Raw genomic sequence first — 21,132 nt, 5'->3', positions numbered from 1 at the left:
AATTAGCAGAAACGAAAAAAGACAAAATCCTTCCTTGGAATCTTTGTGGGCCACAAAGAAGATTGGTTTAATGTCACATACCCCTCTACATCCTTTCAAGATGGAGTGCATCAAATTATAGTTTGGTCTTTGGTCCGCAAAGGAAATGTGAGCTCTTTTTCGCCATCTGAAGTGTGAAACCACAAAACGGTTCTGCAGATGCCCTCCCCCCAAGGCTGTGCGCTCTCTCCACTTCTCACTATAAAACAATGACTGAATCTCAAACAATCCATCTGTTAAACTACTGAAGTTTGCAGAGATCACAACAGTGATCGGTCTCATTCGAGACAATGATGAATCCGTATACAGATGGGAGATTGAACCTGATTGGTGTGACCAGAACAATCTGGAATACATTATATTATTCTTCCAGTGTGTTCTGTCTGGGTCACTCCGGAAGCCAAGACCAGCCCAAAAAGAGAAGCCAGACACACCGGTAAAAGGCAAAGGCAGTTTATAAAATTCAAGAAAAACACAGGTAACAGAAAATGTCCTTACAAAGAGGAAAACGCTGTATCTTCAAATATATCCACGAAGGCAAAAGTCCATGCAGCAATACAGGATTCTTGCTGCCAAGACGAGGCTGTAGATAGCAGACCTACACCTCCCACGGGTCTTCCAAACTGCTGGGCCACAAGCCAGGAACAGAGACGCCGAGAACAAAGCAGGACACCGTAACTCCAACTGATAACACTCCATATGGCTTCAAGGGCCTGCCTGCCTTTTAAACCCTGCTAAGGAGGACCAAGCCCAAGCCCAGCTGTTCCAAATTCAGTGCTGATAATACTTCTTTAATTGCTCCTTTCTTTGATCTGAACGTCTCTGTCGCATGTCAATGACGGCTTGTGCTTCATCACCTAATGATTCCAAGCTACTGGCTGGGGAGAGCTCCCCCCCCCGGGGCTCTCATGCTGTTCTCCTTCGTCCCATTCCTGACTTTCCTCTCCCCCGTCCGACTGCTCAGCCCCCTCCTCTTCGCTGTCCTCCTCCTCCGGGCATGGAGCCAGCAGAGACACAGCCGGTTCCTGAGCAGCCTCAGGCTGAACCACAACACAGTGTAACATCTCCATTGGTCTTGAATATCCAGGGTATCTGTCCAGCCTCAAAGAAGAGCAACACATTTTAGGAAAATGTCTCTAATGGTGGGATCGGGTAAACACAGAATCCTGGAGACTGTAAGAGGAATGTCCTCATTTTTAGAGAATTAATCATTTAATTTAATTTGGAATGACTTGAAATGCTGCTTCCCAGGTTTTCTGCCCCTAGGGCTAATATGTGGCTTATAAAATGTGTTGCCAAATAATCTCTTGCTTATCTGTGTTACCTCTTCCCAGCCAAGAAAACAAAAAATGTGAATTGTTGAACAAAAGAACGCAGAGTTCTCAAGGGACAAATGACCAGATTCAAATTATATTTTATGATGGTTGATATGAGAGGTTTGTGGTGATATGCTATATTTGGTTTTCACCAAATATTCTGCATTATGGCCAAGCATCTCCACATAGTGTTCCAAAAGCCTTGTGATTTGATGTGAAAAAAATGAGAAAATAATTCATTGGACCTCTCATTTTATGATTAGCAACCTAGGCCAGGGCCCCCAAATGTGGGTTTGTGGTTGTTGTTTTTTTACAAAAGGCAACTGGACTTCCTTCCCGCGCCCTTTGAAAATGTTTTGCCCACAAGATCATATGCTGCAATGTCCTGCCTGTCAAAGACTACTTCAGCTTCAACCAAAAAATCACACAACAGATTCAAGCTTAATATTAACCGCTGCAAACTTGACTGCAAAAAATACGACTTTAGTAATCGGGTTGTTGAAGCGTGGAACTCATTACCGGACTCCGTAGTGTCATCCCCTAACCCCCAACATTTTACCCTTAGACTATCCAGGGTTGACCTCTCCAGATTCCTAAGAGGTCAGTAAGAGGCGTACATAAGCTCACTAGAGTGCCTTCCATCCCCTGTCCTATAGTCTTCTATATCTCATATATCTTCTCTGCTATATCCTCTATAACCTTCATTGTGTATTTTTGTGTATTGGACAAAATAAATAAACAAATAAAAAAGAAAATAAATAAAATAAAAAGAAGCTTCTTCAGTTCTAACTTCTTTCAGATAGAATTTAACAGATTAACAAAATTGGAAGGGATCTTGTAGGTCATCTAGTCCAACCCCCTGCTCAATCAGGAGACCCTACATCTGTGATGGTGAACCTATGGCACATGTGCCACAGGGGGCACACCGAGCCATATCTGTGGGCACACGAGCTGTTGCCCTAGCTCAGTTCTGCCAGCTGTTTTTTGGTTCACTTGAAGGCTCTGGGAGGGCGTTTTTGGCCTCCGGAGGGCCTCTGGGAGTGAGGGAGGTAGTTTTTGCCCTCCCTAGGCTCCAAGAAAACCTTGAGAGCCTGGGAAGGGTGAAAAAGCCTACCAGGCCCACTAAAAGTCAGGAAATGGGCCATTGCCAGCCACCAAAGGCTTCAGGAAGGCCCGCTAGGCCTAAAATGTGGTGGTGATGGGTCAAGCACGCATGTGCAGGAGGCGGGGCAACACGGATTGTCCATGCATGCGCAGGGGTGGCACGTGGGGGACATTGAATTATGGGTGTGGGCATTTGCGAGCATGCATTAGTGTGTGCATACACTTTTGGCACTTGAGGGAAAAAAGATTTGTCATCACTGCCCTACACCATTTCCTGACAAATGTCAGTCTCTTCTTGAAAGTCTCAAGTGAAATATGCCATTTGTGGTTTCCAAAATTCAGTAGATATGTATCCCAAGCTACCATTGAAAAGACAAAATTAAATCTGTATGATAAGTTTCTTGGCCAACTGGGTAGGACTTGACTTTGGGATCACTTAGGTAAGACTTTGACTGCATTCAGACAATCAGTTTGGTTTAGTGGTTAATGCTAAAAATAATAATAATAATAATTTATTAGATTTGTATGCCGCCCCTCTCCGAAGACTCGGGGCGGCTCACAACAACGATAAAAACAATATTATAATTGCAGAAATCTAATATTAAAAAACTAAAAACCCTATCATAATTAAAAACCAAACAGCACATACATACCAAATATAAATTATAATAAGCCTGGGGGGAAAGATGTCTCAAATCCCCCATGCCTGGTGGTATAGGTGGGTCTTAAGTAGTTTACGGAAGACAAGGAGGGTGGGAGCAGTTCTAATCTCAGGGGGGAGTTGATTCCAGAGGGCCGGGGCACCACAGAGAAAGCTCTTCCCCTGGGGCCCGCCAGACGACATTGTTTAGTCGATGGGACCCCGAGAAGGCCACCTCTATGGGACCTTATCGGCCGCTGGGATTAGTGCGGTTAAAGCTAGAAAGTGGGAGACTGAGTTTAAGTCCCACCTTAGTCATGAATGCCAGCTTGGCAACTTTGGGCCAGTCACTCATTCCAACCTATCACACAAAGTTGTTGTAGGGAAAATAGGAAGAGGAAGGTGTGTTGGCTATGTTTGTCAATGTAATTATTATTTGTTGTTTGGAACGAATATTCTTTATTGGCCAAGTTTGATTGGAATTTGTCTCCGGTGCCTAAGCTATCAGTTACACTCTCAAACCCTCACAGCTTCAACCTTAAAACTCCCTACCATGGACCTCACCCCATTCCTAAGAGGTCCGTAAAGGAGGTGTGCATAAGCACACCAGTGTGCCTACCGTCTCTGTGCTACTGTCCCCATTTATATGAATTTCCTTTATTCATGTCCATGTTCATATTCATACCTACTATCTTCTACATGTTTGATAAAACTAAACAATGTCGCTTGGCGGGACCCAGAGGAAGAGCCTTCTCTGTGGCGGCCCCGACCCTCTGGAACCAACTCCCCCCAGAGATTAGAATTGCCCCCACCCTCCTCTACCGCCAGGCATGGGGGAACTAAGATACACTTTCCCCCTAGTCCTTTACAATTTTATGCATGGTATGTTTGTATGTATGACTGGTTTTTATATAATGGGGTTTTAACTGTTTTTTAGTATTGGATTTTGTTGTACTGTTTTACTGCTGTTGTTAGCCGCCCCGAGTCTGCGGAGAGGGGCTGCATACAAATCCAATAACTAAATAGATAGATAGATAGATAGATAGATAGATAGATAGATAGATAGATAGATAGATAAATCATGCCAACTTTGTAAGCCACCCTGGAGAAGGGCAGCCTAGAAATCCAATAAAGAAACTGTTCTGTCGGGCTCTCTGGTAGAATCCTCCCCAAAATTCACAGGTACAAATTTCAGACACACACACGTTTGAAAATTCAAAACAATGTTCTTTATAATGAAAATTCACTTAAACCAAGCCCTCTTTTGGTATACTAAAGAGCACTCCTCTCCAAACAAACTGGTAATTTGTACAAGTCCCTTATCAGTTCTGTGATACTTAGCTTGCAGCTGTGAGGCAATTCACAGTCCTTCTTTCACAAAGTGAAACACACTTTGCTCTGGTTTAGTTTCAAAGCGGGGAAAAATCAGCACACAAAAGGTCAAAGTCAGTAAAGCAGTCACGAAATACAATGATCAGATAATCCTCCACAATGGCCAAACCCACAGGCTATTTATAGCAGCCTCACTAATTACCACAGCCCCACCCAACCACAGGTGGCCTCATTTTCTTTGATAATAATCTCTCAGTTGTTGTTGCCTATGCATCGCTCTCCGCATGCGTGGCTGTATCATTAACTCTTGTTCTGAATCCAAGGAGGAGCTAGATAATTGATCTCCTTCTGAGCTGTCTGCCACACTCTCCTCCTCCCTGTCACTCATGTCTTCTTGGTCAGAGGAGCCTTCATCAGCAGATTCCACGTGGGGGGGGCAAAACAGGCCTGCAGCATGTGGATGTCTCCCCCACATCCACCGTCCTTGGGGCAAGAGCTGGGCCAGAGCTAACCACAACAGAAACAAGCAAATAATAGGAGAAGGTAGTAGGAAAGATGAGAAGATAATATCAATTCAGCCTACTACTACATCTTTAAGCAAAAGCCAGTGCTGTAGGAATTACCGTATTTTTCAGAGTATAAGACCCACCTTTTTAAACCCCCTCCAAAAGAGGATGAAAACTTGGTTGTGTCTTATACACTGAATGTAGCCCCGCCCACCCATCCTTTGGCCTCTGCCTCCCAGCAAGTTACTTCCTTGCAGCAAACAGAACAAAGCCTGTTAAGCCAAGCAACTCAACACTCAGCTGACTGAGGCTGCAAGGCAAGCCACATGCTAAAATGAAAGTAAAACTATAGGCAGAGGCAGCATTTTATTTTCTTGTGCTAATCAGTTGCTGAATCTGGATGCAAGGAGGTGAGTAATAACTGTAAATGTCTATAGAATGTTCAAATTATTAGACTTATTTTTTAAAGACTGCTTTATTATTATTCTAGACAACTTAACAAAAGGAAAAACTTTTTAAAAATGAGTGCTTGATCTGAAGGGGCCCAGTGCTGTTGTATCTTTTTTTTAAAAAAGCAGAGAATACTTCCAGAAAGCCACATCAGTTTTAAAGATCTGTAACAGTATAACCTGAAATGTAACAGTGTCATGTTTTAGTATACTATATTACGATAAGGCAGCTGAGTTAAACCGCCCTGAGTTTTCTCAGAAGGGCGGCATACAAATGTTAATAATAATAATAATAATAATAATAATAATAATAATAATAATAACAACAACAATAATAATAGCAATAATAATAGCAATAATAATAGTAATAATAATAATAGCAATAATAATAACAACAACAACAATAATAATAATAATAATAATAATAATAATTTATTGGATTTGTGTGCCGCCCCTCTCCGCAGACTCGGGGCGGCTAACAACAATAATAAACACAACATGTATAATCCAATAATAAAAACAACTAAAAACCCCTATTATAAAACCAAACATACACACAAGCATACCATGCATAACTTGTAATGGCCTAGGGGGAAGAGCTATCTCAACTCCCCCATGCCTGGTGGTATAAATGAGTCTTGAGTAGTTTACGAAAGACAGGGAGGGTGGGGGCAGTTCTAATCTCCAGGGGGAGTTGGTGTAATAGCAATGATAATAATAGCAATAATAATAATAGTAATAATAATAATTGTTCTTCCCGTGTGGTTCAACCGCCCGTAATTATAGGGTAATTAGTCCAGGAAGACACACACCACATGATAAAAGGAAAAACCAACTACGGTGGTACCTCGAGATACGAGTTTAATTCGTTCCGGACCTGGGCTCTTAAGTCGAGCAGCTCTTATCTCGAACGACTTTTCCCCATAGGAATTAATGTAAATAATTTTAATTGGTTCCAGCCCTCAAAAAACTCACAAAGTTAGTCTAAATTATGCAGAAAGACAAGTTTTTAATGAAGAAATGTACATGTACATATAAATGAATAATGAAGTTTCTTTCACTTAACTTGTAAACTTTCTTAAACTTTTAAATTTACATATGTTCAATTTCTCTGCCACCCAATCCTGTAGGACAGAGGTCCCCAACCCTTTTTGCACCAGGGACCGGCTTTAAGCGATCAAGAGAGGAATGGGATAAATGAATGGACGGAGGGTGGGAAGGAAGGAAGGAAAGAGGGAAGGGACAGGAACAGAGGAAGGAAGCAAGGAAACTTATGAAAGGGGAGAGTAAGAGAGGAATGAGTGAAGGGAGGGAGGGAGGGAAGAAGGTGGGAAGGAGAAAGAAAAGAAGAAATAGAGGAAGGGAAGGTAAAAGAGAGAAAGAAAAAGAGCTAACTTCCGCGTTCAGCTTCAGGAGACAGCTGCGAAGCCGCGCGCGTGTTTTAAAAGGTTGCAGCCGGCCTGGGGGGCTCGGGGGGGTGCTGGCAAGCCCCCCAGGCCGGCTGCAAGCCCCCCCGAGCCCCCCAGGCCGGCTGCAACCTTTTAAAACACATGCGCCGCTTCGCAGCTGTCTCCTGAAGCCGAACGCGGAAGTTAGCGTTCGGCTTCAGGAGACAGCTCCTTGGCGCTTGTATCTCGAATTTGGGCTTGTAAGTAGAACAAAAATATCTCTCCCCTCCCAGCTCTTATCTCGAGTTGCTCGTAAGTAGAGCAGCTCTTATGTCGGGGTTCCACTGTACTGGCATAGACCAGTGAAAGTGATCTCAGCGGACATTTGAAAACCATCGGAATTGACAAAATCTCCATCTGTCAATTGCAAAAGGCCGCTTTACTGGGATCTGCACACATAATTCGCCGATACATCACACAGTCCTAGGTGCTTGGGAAGTGCCTGACTGGTGATGAAATATGAAATCCAGCATAGTGATCTCATTTGCTGTGTTGTATTGCTAATAATAATAATAATAATAATAATAGCAACAACAACAACAGCAATAATAGTAGTAATAGTAGTAGTGATGATGATGATGATGATAATAATAATAATAATAATAATAATAATAATAATAATAATAATAAACAACCCTGACTTAGTCATGTTTGGAGTAGATCTATTTAAATAATTGGGAGGTATGTAATAATTTCTTACATGAAAGAAAACCTTCATACATTAATGTATGCCATAATGTACAGGTATATTTATCCAATTTTTTGCTATCAGGTAGGTACACATGCATAGAAATACACAGCAAACAGTACAGATGATATACACTGTTTGCTGTTTGGCAAATTGCTGGGAGGCAGAGGCCTTGTTTTCCTTGTTTTCCTCCCCCCAAAATAAGGTGCTTCTTATATTCCAGTACATCTTATACTCCAAAAAATACAGCAGACATTTTAATAGAGTAATGGCATGAGGGAAAAATATCTTTATGACTAGTTGTTTTGACATTAAATGCCCTATAGTGACATCTTGAATGGAGAAGTTGAAACAGTTTCTGTCCAGAATGTGAGGGGTGTATAGATATTTTCTCTTTCTGGCTAGTGCAATATACAGGTCCTCAAAACAAATATTAAGGTTTGGTATGATGTTGATTGAGTTGGATAATAAGCCAAAAAGAAGATTTCCGAAGGCTTTGCAGTGAGAAACTATTTGGGGGGGGAAATGAGAAGGACAGGACTCAAAAGGAGACAGGATCCTCCTTCGCTTTCTCCTTTCTGAATAAATGAAATTGCGGCTTTTGAAACAGAAATTTACATTTTGATAGATGTGAGACACCATGGAAACAAAGCAGGCTGGTCTCACAGAACTTCCTGTGTGATATTGTGGCCCACCTCCAGTAATTGGGTGGTTGTTCATACCAAGAAGAGTTGGAACAAAAGTGCTCTTCCTCCTTCAGAGTAAACTAGTAGGTGGAGTAACAATGAGGGAAGAAGGCTTCTACTTGAATTACCGGCCAAACAGAATGCAAAGGAGACTCAAGCAATCTCAGCTGCAAGGTAAACTATGGCTTATTTATAGTTATTGGGGGCTTCTAAGCGGGTAGTTTTGATGGCCTCGATGTCAATATCTTTGCGGAGATCTCAGCAATATGGGAAAGAATGTAACTGCCAATTTCTCTTTTGATCAGGTATCTCTACCAGTTAGGTTTTGTATTGATGCAATCAATTGTATGAGTTTACCTTTCACACATTCTGCCTTTTCACTGTTCCTCAAGGCCAGACTTCTTATTTTCAGCAGGATAAACAGAGTGGAGTCACTACTTCAAACAAATAGCTGAAATAAACCTAGATACAGATATAAGTTGATTCAAAGTTATAACAGCATAATTTAATTTAATTTAAAATTTAATTTAATTTAAAATTTAATTTAAAATTTAATTTAATTTAATTTAATTTAATTTAATTTCCGCCCAATCCTGTAGAACTCAGGGCGGCAATTATACAGTAAAAATCAAATATTAAACAATAAGAACCCAGCAACAATAAAAGCCCTCAGACTAAACTATACAATCATACACTCATACATACCAAGCAAACCATGATTCATCCGGGACAAAGATGTTAACTCTCTAGACCCCAAGGTCTGCCGACAGAACCAGGTCTTTAAGGCTTTTCGGAGTGGGAGCTGTACTGACATCAGCGGGATAGTTGGTTCTGAACAAATGGTTTCCTCATAGTTTAAGCTATTGCAGTGTTCCTAGAGCCATGATTGCCATTTGGGTACTTACTTGATGCCCTGCTTAGGATTATGTTGTCTCTGGGACTCTGGTTATGTGATTGTGATTTCCAATGTTCCTGGTCAACCTCCCACAAAGTCAGAGGGAAAACTGACTGGAAGTTGTGGTCATGTGAGCTGCTTGTTTAATGATCATTTAACGCAGCCCTGCAAAACTGCTGTTCCACTTTATGACTGCATCACTTAGCAATAGCAATCTTGCAGGTCTTCTAGTCCAACCCTCTGCTCAAGCAGGAGACCCTGTAGCCATGATGGGGAACCTATGGCACACATGCTATAGGTGGCATGCGGAGCCATATTGGAAGGTACATGAGGTGTTGCCCTATGTCAGCTCCAGCATCCATACACACACTAGCCCAGCGTTTCCCAACCGGTGTGCCGCGGCACACTAGTGTGCCGCGAGACATGGCCAGGTGTGCCGCCAAGCTCCAGCTGGGCGGGGCGCTGCCGGTACTTCCGTCCTGGGGCTCCCGCTCGCAGCTGTCCCCCGGCTCCTGCTCGATGCCGCGGTTTTCGGCGCTCTCCTGCTGGGCCCCAAAGAAGGAAGGCAGGAAGAAGGAGAGCTCCATTCTTCGTGCCTTTTTCCCGCCTTCCTTCTTTGGGGCCCAGCAGGAGAGCGCTGAAAACCGCGGCATCGAGCAGGAGCCGGTTGACAGCTGCGAGCGGGAGCCCCAGGACGGTAGTACCGGCAGCGCCCCGCCCAGCTGGAGCTTCTCTGGCGTCGACGGCAAGTGTCCTTTGTGGCCCGGCGGGAGGGCACTGGCGGTGGGAGTGCGGGGGGGCCCCCGCAGCGGCCACAGGCAGTCGCGGGGAGATGGCGGCGAGAGGGAGTGCTCTCTCTCTCTCTCTCAGCTGACTGCAAGCGGGAGCCCTGACGGTGGCGGTTGGATGTGCTGCTGGACATCGTACATGCTGGCGCTGCGGGCCTGGCATATACAGTGTCCAGCAGCACATCCAGCTGCCGCCGTCAGGGCTCCCGCTTGCAGTCAGCTGAGAGAGAGAGAGAAAGAAAGAGAGACATATAAGAGAGGCAGAGAGAGAGAGAAAGAGAGACATAGCAAGAGAGGCAGAGAAAGAGCGACAGGGCAAGAAAGAGAGGCAGAGAAAGAGAGAGAGAAAGAGAGAGAGAAAGAGAGACATAGCAAGAGAGGCAGAGAGAGAGAAAAAGAAAGAGAGACATAGCAAGAGAAAAAGAGAGACATAGCAAGAGAGGCACAGAGAGAGAGAGAAAGAGAAAGAAAGAGAGATAGCAAGAGAGGCAAAGAGAAAGAAAGAGACATATAGCAAGACAGTGAAAGAGAGAGAGAGAGCAAGAGAGAGAGAAAAAAGCAAGAAAGAGATAGCAAGAGAGACAGAGAGAGAGAGAGAGCAAGGGAGAGAGAAAGACATAGAGGAAGGGAAGGAGGGAGAGAGAAAGAGAGCAAAAAAGAGAGGAAGAAAGAAAGAAAGAGGGATGGAGAGAGAGAAAGGGGAAGGAAGGAAAAGAGAGAAAGAGGGAGAAATAGAGCGAAAGGGAGGAAGAGAGAGGGTTTTTTTGTCCAAACTTTTCTTTAGCCCGCCCCCCCGCCCCGCCCCCCCCCCCTTTCAGTGTTCCCCAGGATTTTGAAAATATGAATAATGTGCCGCGGCTCAAAAAAGGTTGGGAAACACTGCACTAGCCAGCTGATTTTGGGCCTTGGGGACAGCCGTTTCGCCCTCTGGAGGTTTCAAGGAAGCTTCCTGAAGTCCCAGAGTGTGAAAAACCACCCAACGGACCAACTGGAAGTTCAGAAAAATGGACTATTGTAATTCGAGGACTACTCATGTGTCCAAGTATGTGTGTGTGTTTGCATACGCACGCACACTGTGGCAGTCATAAGTGTGAGAAACAATTGTAACACACTTTTTTCTAGCTTCCAACTTTTTGAATTGAATGGTTGCTATTTTCATGTTTTACTACTCAATTTGAGCATATTATACTGCATTTTAACTTATTATTTATTCAAATTCCCTCTATTTTAGCCACTTTTATTGTATTTTAGCCAGTCAGTTTTATGACGACTGATGTGGTCCTTTTCCTCGCTTTGATATGGTCGATTGACTAATCAAATAAAGTTGATATTGGTTGCTAATGTTTTTTAAGCTACCTTAGCATTAGTTGAGCTGCTAAAAACACAACTGGAGAGGGCTATCACAGGGGTTCTCCTCAAGATTTTATAATCCTTAAGATTTTATAATTTGGAGCTCCAGAGTCCATGATCATGCAGAGAGGTCTCAGGGACGAAGAGGTCTCCTTCTCCAGACCAGCACCATGAGACACTGATAATGGAAGTAGCTCATCTCTCCTATGAAACTTTCTTCAGCATAGAGCCCAGACAGAATCCCAGCAACCGGTTAGGTCCCACAGAGTCGATCTTCTTCGGGTCCCGTCAACTAAACGATGTCGTCTGGCGGGACCCAGGGGAAAAGCCTTCTCTGTGGCAGCCCCGACCCTCTGGAACCAGCTCCCCCTGGAGATCAGAATTGCCCCCACCCTCCTTGCCTTTCGTAAGCTCCTCAAAACCCACCTCTGTCGTCAGGCTTGGGGGAACTGGACTATCCTTTTTCCCCTAGGCCTATACAATTTATGCATGGTATGTTTGTGTGTATGTTTGGTTTTAATAAGGTTTAAAAAAAAAATTATTTTAAACATTAGATTTGTTACATGCTGTTTATTACTGTTGTTAGCCGCCCCGAGTCTACGGAGAGGGGAGGCATACAAATCTAATAAATAAATAAATGAATGAATGAATGAATGAATGAATGAATGAATGAATAAATAAATAAATAAAAATAAAATGAAATAAAATAAATTAAAATAAAATAAAATAATAAATAAAATAAAATAAATAAAATAATAAAATAAAATAAAATAAAATAAAAAACTGCCCGGAGCCCCCATGTCTGTTCTGACAGGAACTTGTTTTTTCAGATCCTCAGCCAGCCAGAGAACCACTTTCTCTTTTCAGCCTTTAGTTATTTTGTTTTTAAATTTTTTTCTCCAGCCTGGACCACTCACTTCCTCTCTGGTTTGGTTCCTTCACAGACTTCTGTGAAATTAAATAATGAGGGGAACTCGTGATATAAGCTGCATATTGATATCCAAAAGGAACAATAGAACTGTTACGATAGCAGTTCAACGGGGAGGGAGAGGGAACTAGGGGCAGATCTGTATAAAGTATTTTAAAATTTAAGCACAACAACCATACAAATAATAATTATACTCTGAAAGGATATAATATGTAAAAATACTATATATCTGCTCTTTTTTAATCTTTGTATTGTAATACAAATTATTTTTTAAAAATAAAATAAAAAATGAGGGGAACTCATATCTGAGCCACTGTCAGCTCTTCAGAGTAAGGGTGGGATAGAAGCTTGAGTTAAGATGCTCTGGAGCAGTCTTTCCCAACCTTGGCAACTTGAAGATATCTGGACTTCAACTCCCAGAATTCCCCAGCCAGCATTTGCTCAGCTGACAAGACAATCACACTCAATACATGCTGATAGTGAAACAAGATTATAAATTCAGTTTTCTTCCAGGTCATTATTCCCCTGGAAGATTGAACCCCACAGCTGTGTTCATTTAAAACTTTTATTTATTTATTTAGAGCATTTATAATGACCACCCAACTCAGTAAGGAAGCCTACAGAATATATTTATTGAACACTATAAGCTAAGTATTTACTTAATAACTAGGCCATTAGAAAAACATGGACATTTTCCACATTTTTAATAACCTGATTACACTGTAATTGAAAGGTGGAACTACAAAAATGTATGAAAATTACAGTTGAGTGTGGCAGTGGAAGAGTTAGGAGCAAGATGGCTAGGGGAAGAAACATATGTCCTAACCGTGCTTTTTTTGGCTTAATGATTAATCCAAGGCAGGTGGGATACAAATGTATGTAAAAATACGTACATTGTTTCTGGGAAATATTCATAACAAAGTATGAAACATTTGCTAACTAATTTCATACACCTCCATTCTTTCCTTTCAAAGGTTTCTGTGGTGGGTTTTTCATAAGGTCTTGATATGACTAAAATATACGAAAGGAAAGAAGAAATTTAACCCTGGATTAAACTGTCAAGGCTGAGTTCTGTACGTTATTTCCTTTAATTTTCTGTCATCTGCATATTTTATTAATTTAGTTTAATTTATTAAATTCATAAGCCTCCCAATTCCCTTCGGACTCTGGGTGGAGTACAGCAGGTGAAAGTATTGTAGCCAGCCTTGCCAAATCAGATTTTAAGGTCAAGTAATTTTTAAAAATAGAATTTGTGAGTCATCAACTCCTTAAACTCCTTAAAACCCACCTCTGCCGTCAGGCATGAGACATCTCCCCCGGGCCTATACAGTTTATTCATGGTATGTTTGTGTGTATGTTTTGTTTTTTTAATAAGAGGTTTTTAGTGACTTTTAAATTATTAGATTTGTTTTATATTGTTTTATTGTTTTTGCCGCCCCGAGTCTAGGGAGAGGGGCGGCATACAAATCAAATAAATGAATAAATGAATAAATGAATAAACAAACAAACAAACAAACAAATAAATAAAGTTGCAGAATGGCAGATTATGAGGTAAAAATAAGTAGGAAGGCATGCCTCTGAGAATATGGCCCCTCTAGGAATTTGTAATGGGTCCCAGAACCAAACTCTCAAATTTTCCAACACTTTTCTTTCAGTGATATTTTTCAGCTACAAGTACTTTAAAAAAAATACAATAGAATAGTATTCTTTATTGACCAAGTGTGATTGGACACATAAGGAATTTGTCTTGGTGTGTACGCTCTCAGTGTACATAAAAGAAAATATACATTCATCAAGAATCGTAAGGTACAACACTTTAAAATAGAATAGAACAGAACAGAATTTTATTGGCCAAGTATATCTTGACTTTCAAAAGGCTTTTGACAAAGTCCCTCACCAAAGGCTCCTAAAAAAGCTCTTCAGCCACAGAATTAGAGGACAGGTCTTGTCCTGGATTGGTAACTGGCTAAATTGTAGGAAGCAAAGGGTGGCAATAAATTCTCTGGATGGAAAGAAGTGAGAAGTGGTGTACCCCAAGGTTCAGTTTTGGAACCTTTACTTTTTAATTTATTCATTAATGATCTGGAGGTAGAAGTAAATAGTGAGGTAGCAAAATTTGCTAATGACACTAAATTGTTCTGGGTAGTGAAAAGTGAAACTGATTGTCGGGAGCTCCAGAAGGATCTCTCGAAATTGAGTGAGTGGGCAACAAAGTGGCATTTTAACCTAAACAAGTGCAAAGTTATGCATATCGGAGCAAAGAACCCCAATTATACCTACCAACTGATGGGGACCAAGCTTTCTGAGACAACGCAAGAAAGGGATCTTGGGATTTTGGTGGACAGCTCAATAAAGTTGTCAACCCAGTATGCAGCAGCAGTAAAAAATAGCAAATTCCATGCTTCGCATGATTGGGAAAGGAATGGAAAATAAGTCAGTAAGTGTTGTATTGGCTCTGTATAAATCGATGGTGAGACCACACTCACAAGAAGGATATAATGGAACTGGAAAAGGTGCAAAAAAGGGCAACAAGTATGATCAAAGAAATGGAGCACCTCCCTTATGAAACCAGGTTGCAACACCTTGGTCTCTTCAGCCTTGAAAGAGGGGTGACTTGATCGAAGTGTATGAAATCATGCATGGGATAGAAAAGGTGGATAGAGAAAAATTCTTTTCTCTATCACACAATACTAGGACGAGAGGGCACTCCCTAAAGCTTATAGGTAAGAAAGTGAGGACAAATAAAGGGAAAGATTTCTTCACTCAGAGGGTTGTTGGTTTATGGAATTCACTTCCAGAAGAGGTCGTGATAGCTGTCAGCCCGGATAGCTTCAAGGCAGGATTAGACAGATTCATGGATGCCAAGTGTATCAGTAGTTATTGAAACGGATGCCAATGTGCCGCCTCTATGTTGCTTGAGACAGGCAGGATTCCCTTGGGTCCCATTTGTTGGGGGTCAAGGGAAAGGGAGGGTTTTGCCTTCTCTTTCTGCTCAAGATCCCCATGGACAATTGGTAGGCCACTGTGTGACACAGAATGCTGGAGTCGATGGGTTTTAGCCTGATTCAGCATGGCTCTTCTTATGTTCTAACTTTGAACAGTCACTAAATGAACTATTGTAAATTGAGGACTCCCTGTACAGAGGTCTTATTTTCCTTGTTGCTTCTTTCCTTATCTCTATGTTTCCAGATTTCTTGCTGGAACGTCCTCGGTGTCATTGCTTCCTGATAGGATCTGGATGTGCGATAATTTTCATTCTTGTGGCAGCCCTGGCAGCCCTGAGCATCTGGGGTGAGTTGTCTGAAAACTTAATGTTTTCCATGAATGTGTATATTCTACATACACTAAACCAGTGATGGCGAACCTATGGCACGGGTGCCACAGGTGGCACACGGAGCCATATCTTCCGGCATGCCAGCTGTTGCCCTAGCTCAGCTCCAGCATACATGCGTGTGCCAGCAGCTGATTTTCGGCTTGCATGAAGGCTCTGGGAGGGCATTTTCGGCTTCCGGAGGGCCTCCAGGATCCTGTGAAGTTTCTGGAGCCCGGGGACGGTAAAAAACGGACCTACCGGGCCCATCAGAAGTTGGGAAACGGACTGTTTCTGGCCTCCAGAGGGCCTCCGGGGGGGCCAGGAGGCAATTTTTCACCCTCCCCAGGCATTGAATTATAGGTGCGGGCACTCACACAGATGCGATAGTGTTTGCACATGTGCTTTTGGCACCCGGGGGAAAAAAGGTTCGCCATCACTGCACTAGTCATTTTTAACCATTTTTAAAAATGAATGAATTATTTATAATTTAAAGTGCTAAGACCTCACCTACAAAAAGATATTGATCAAATTGAATGGGTTCAAAGATGGGCTACAAAAATAGTGGAAGGTCTTAAGCATAAAACTTATCAGGAAAGACTTAATGAACTCAATCTGTATAGTCTGGAGGACAGAAGGAAAAGGGGGGACATGATCGAAACATTTAAATATGTCAAAGGGTTAAATAAGGTTCAGGAGGGAAGTGTTTTTAATAGGAAAGTGAACACAAGAACAAGGGGGCACAATCTGAGGTTAGTTGGGGGAAAGATCAGAAGCAACGTGAGAAAGTATTATTTTACTGACAGTGTAGTAGATGCTTGGAAAAACTTCCAGCAGACGTGGTTGGTAAATCCACAGTAACTGAATTTAAACATGCCTGGGATAAACATATATCCATCCTAAGATAAAATACAGGAAATAATCTAAGGGCAGACTAGATGGACCACGAGGTCTTTTTCTGCCATCAATCTTCTATGTTTCTATGTTTATAAGATTGGTCATCCTCCAGTGCCTTTGGGCAGCATGCAAGGATTAAAAGAGAGGAAATGAGATTTTAAAACCACAAGTAATAGTTGTTTCTCTTCTCTGTTGAGAAAAAACCCCAAATTGTTAACATTGCATGGCATATTATTCAAAGTGGATACATATATATTATCTGGTTTATATAACCGGACATATCTATATATATCTATATCTATCTGTCTATCTGTCTATCTCAGCGTTTCCCAACCGGTGTGCCGCGGCACAGTAGTGTGCCGCGAGACATGGCCAGGTGTGCCGCGAGAAGCTCCAGCTGGGCGGGGCGCTGCCGGCGCCCCTGCCTGAGTGTCGTCCTGTGGATGGTCTTGGGCTTCACAGTCGCTTCCTGGTTCCCTCTCCTCCCACCGCCTGTGTCTCCTGCCGTCGCCTCCCACCAAGCCGTCGCCCGTTGCCGTGGGTTCCTCGAGTGGGAGCTGCCGCTTCCCTCCGTCCAGCTCAGCCACGCTGCCGTAGAAAGCACAGAGGTTATTGCCACCGCTTCTGCCTCCACTCAGGGAGCCACCGTGGTCACCGCGCCTTTTCCTCTCGCTCAGCTCAACCATGATGGCTCCCTGAGTGGAGGCAGAGGCGGCGGCAATAACCTCTTGGCGGAGGGGAAGCGCTGACGGGCTCTCCTCCTTCCCCACCCCCGCGCTTCTCTCCCGCCCTGGCTTTTGCTTCGCCCCATGATTTCCCCGCAATTTCATCCAGACCACCTCTTGCCTCCTTTTGAACTGCGGGGAAATCTGCGGGCGAAGCAAAAGCCAGGGCGGGAGAGAAGCGCGGGGGTCGGGAAGGAGGAGAGCCCGTCAGCGCTTCCCCTCCGCCAAGCTGCCTGCTTGTCCTCGCGCCTCGTTGCTACCTCCTGCCTTTTTCCAGGGGCCTTTGGAAGGTACCCAGGGAAGAGGGGGGATTGGGGGTGGCTGAAGCGGCTTCTCGTCCTCCTCATCGGGCTGCTAACGCCCGTCCGGCCCCTCTTGCATGCAGTCCCTTCACCGAGCGCTTTTTTCTTCTCACAGCTGAGGCAGGATTTGGAATGTCGGGGGTGTGTGCGTGCGGGCTCCGCATCCCCCTGCCACCCGGAACATTTAAAATAACAAAAACCTTCGCCGGCCTCCGCAGAGAAGAAAGGAAGAGAGAGAAAGAGAGAGAGCAAGAGAGACATAGCAAGAGAGGCAGAGAGAGAGAGAGAGCAAGAGAGACATAGCAAGAGAGGCAGAGAGAGAGAGAGAGACAGAGAAAGAGAGAGAAAGAAAGAGAGCTAGCAAGAGAGAGAGAAAGAGAGACAGAGAAAGAGAGAGAGAGAGAGAGAGAGAGAAAGAGATAGCAAGAGAGAGAGAAAGAGAGAGAAAAAGAGAGAGAATGAAAGAGAGATAGCAAGAGAGGCAGAGAGAGCAAGGGAGAGAGAAAGACATATAGGGAGGGAAGGAGGGAGAGAGAAAGAGAGCAAAAGAGAGAGGAAGAAAGAAAGAGTGATGGAGAAAGAGAAAGAAGGGAAGGAAGGGAGAGAAAGAGTGAGGGAGAAATAGAGCGAAATGGAGGAAGATTTTTTTTTTGTCAAAACTTTTCTTTAGCCACCCCCACCCCCGTTCAGTGTTCCCCAGGATTTTGAAAATGTGAATAATGTGCCGCGGCTCAAAAAAGGTTGGGAAACACTGGTCTGTCTGTCTATCTATCTATCTATCTATCTATCTATCTATCTATCTATCTATCTATCTATCTATCTATCTATCTATCTATCTATCTATTTCTTGAAATATCATATGTCCAGTTATATATATAAGCAGAGTAACATGTGGGACTAGATAAGATATCAGAATATATTGTGGCAATTTAATAAACCAGATAAATGAATGAAGACACATTTGTATAAAACAGTGCTGTAGTTTACTCTTCAGTTCAAAAATATCTTCACTCTTCTATTTACACGAACTTTACATCAGCTATATTCAGCTTACTTACAAGTAGATATTCAACCAATCCAGGTTACAAGTAGATACTAAACCAATCCAGGTTTCTAGTAGATACTAAACCTATCCAGGTTTCTTTCTATCACTATCTCAGTTCTACTCAATATCTAACTCATGCTCGAACTGCTCCAGCCAGCTACCATCAATAGCAAATGACCAGAGCGACTAACAAGACCAACAGTAAGACCAACAAGGAAATGGTGAAGGTGATCTGCATATTATAATGCTCTGGCCCAATCACATTGCAGTTCACATCCAATGATTCAGCACGAGTATGCTGTACATTCTATATTACCTTATATGGTATAATACATTTCAACTTTTACCTTATATGGTCCTACAATGAAATGCCACTCAGGATTGCAATTCCTAACAATATATTCAAGGGCTCTGCATTTTTATTTTTTTTTGAAGGATAGCAAGGTTGGGATTGCAGACTTCAGGAAGGAGTTATCATTCCAAATAGTAGGCACTGCAATGGAGAAAGCAACGTCGACAAATTATGTGTTCCAAATGAATCACCGACAGTGTAAATACAGTTAGTCCCTGACTTACAATGGTTTATTTAGTGACCATATGAAGTTTCAATGGCATTGAAAAAAGTGACTTATGACCATTCTTCACACTTACACCCATTGAGGCTTCTCATGATCATGCGATCAAAATTCAGATGCTGGCAACTGACTCACTTTTATGGCAGTTGTGGTGTCCCAGTGTCATGTGATCACAACTTGTGAACTTTTGGCAAGCAAAGTCAATGCGTTACCAACTTACCAACTGCCATGTTTCACTTGATGGTGGCAAGAAAGGTCGTGCAATGGGGCAAACTCATTTAACTGTCCCATTTGGCAACCTAAATTTTGGGTTCAATTGTGTTTGTAAATCGGGGACTATCAATATGTTCCATTCATGATACCAAAGGAGCATAATAAAATGGATTGAGATCAAGGTAGTTGATTAGATAGCAGTGGCACTTTGACTTATATACCGCTTCACAGTGCCTTTACAGTCTTCTCTAACCAGTTTACAGAGCCAGCCTGTTGCCTCCAACAATCTGGGTCCTCATTTTATACTCCTTGGAAAGATAGAAGGCTGAGTCAACCTTGAGTCTGCTGAGATTTGAACTGCCAAACTGCAGGCAGAAATAGCCTGCAGTACTGACTCTAATCACTGCACCACCATGGCTCTCCAGTAGATGGAGAGATAGGCAGAGACAAGGGAAAGGTCACTCTTTAGGGAAGGAGAATAGAATAGAAATAGAGTAGAGTAGAGTAAAGTAGAATAGAAATAGAATAGAATAGAATAGAATTTTATTGGCCAAGTGTGATTGGACACACAAGGACTATGCATATGTATATAAAAGAAAAGTTTGTCAACAATCATAAGGTACAACACTTAATGATAGTCCTGGTACAAAGAAGCAATCAAATCATATTAGGAACCAGTCAATATAAATTGTAAGGATACAAGCAATAAAGTTACAGTGATACAGTCATTTGTGCGAGGAGATGGGTAATGGTGACATTGAGAAAATTAATAGTAGTTCAGACTTAGTAAATAGTTTGACAGTGTTGAGGGAAATATTTATTTAGCAGAGTGATGCGTTTGGGAAAAAACTGTTCTTGTTTTTTCTAGTTATTCTCGTGTTCAGTGCGTTATAGCTTCGTTTTGTGGGGGATTTTGTTTTGCTTCTGGGCCTTCAGGGAAGCTTTCCTGAAATATCCAGAGGATGAAACAGCCTTTTCCAATGCCGAAAATCAGCTGGCCAGCACGCACATGCGTGCTGGAGCTGAAACATCACGGATCTAGATCATGTAGCAGAATGGTCAAACAACTGGCAACTTCAAATATCAACCAGCAAATGCTTTGTCTTTTACATATTGCAAAAAAAGAATCAGAATACAAAATACAAACGTGGATCAAATGACATTGTAGATGACTCTCATGCTATCAAAGACCTTAGAGTACTCTTATCCAAAGACTTAAGTGCCAGAGCCCACTGCAACAACATTGCCAAAAAAGCACTAAGAGTTCTTAATCTAATCTTAATCTAGCTTCTTCTCCAGCAATATTACACTGTTAACCAAAGCATACAAAACATTTACTAGACTAATTTTGGAATACAGCTCATCTGTCTGGAACCCGTACTGCATGTCGGACATAAAAGAATTGAGAAAATCCAGAAATATTTCACAGGAAGAGTCCTCCACTCCTCTGCTCGCAATAAAATACTTTACTCCACCAGACTTGAAATATTAGCATTAGACAATTTACAACTACATTGCCCTCGATCTGATCTAAATGTAGTTCATAAAATCATATACCAAAATGTCCTTCCTGCCAATGATTACTTCAGCTTCAATCACAACAATACATGCGCATGTAATGGATTCAAACTTAATGTAAACCACTCCAAACTCCACTACAGAAAATACGACTTCAGCAACAGAGTGATATATGCCTGGAATGCACTACCTGATTCTGTGGTTTCTTCCCCAAACCTTTAACTTTAGACTATCTACAGTTGACCTCTCCTCATTTTAAGAGGTCTGTAAGGTGCATGCATAAATGCATCACTGGGCCTACCATCCCTGTCCTACTGTTTGTTTTTTTGTTTTTTTTGTTTATTTATTTATTTTGTCCAATACACAATAATATACAAT

General features: G+C 42.4%; 1 protein-coding gene across 1 annotated transcript in view; it reads left to right on the top strand.

Annotated features, from left to right (window-relative positions):
* The first annotated feature begins 8,306 nt into the window (after nt 1-8,306).
* LOC139158375 (killer cell lectin-like receptor subfamily B member 1B allele B) overlaps nt 8,307-21,132 on the top strand; it is a 37,087-nt gene continuing 24,261 nt past the window's right edge. The window contains exons 1-2 of the mRNA XM_070735678.1: nt 8,307-8,382; nt 15,359-15,460. Of these exons, the coding sequence (XP_070591779.1) occupies nt 8,307-8,382; nt 15,359-15,460 (178 nt within the window). The remainder of the gene's footprint in view (nt 8,383-15,358; nt 15,461-21,132) is intronic.

Source organism: Erythrolamprus reginae, chromosome 2, assembly GCF_031021105.1.
Source record: "Erythrolamprus reginae isolate rEryReg1 chromosome 2, rEryReg1.hap1, whole genome shotgun sequence".
In the NCBI taxonomy this organism is placed as follows: Eukaryota; Metazoa; Chordata; class Lepidosauria; order Squamata; family Dipsadidae; genus Erythrolamprus; species Erythrolamprus reginae.
This window is presented reverse-complemented; position numbering and strand designations above follow the sequence as displayed.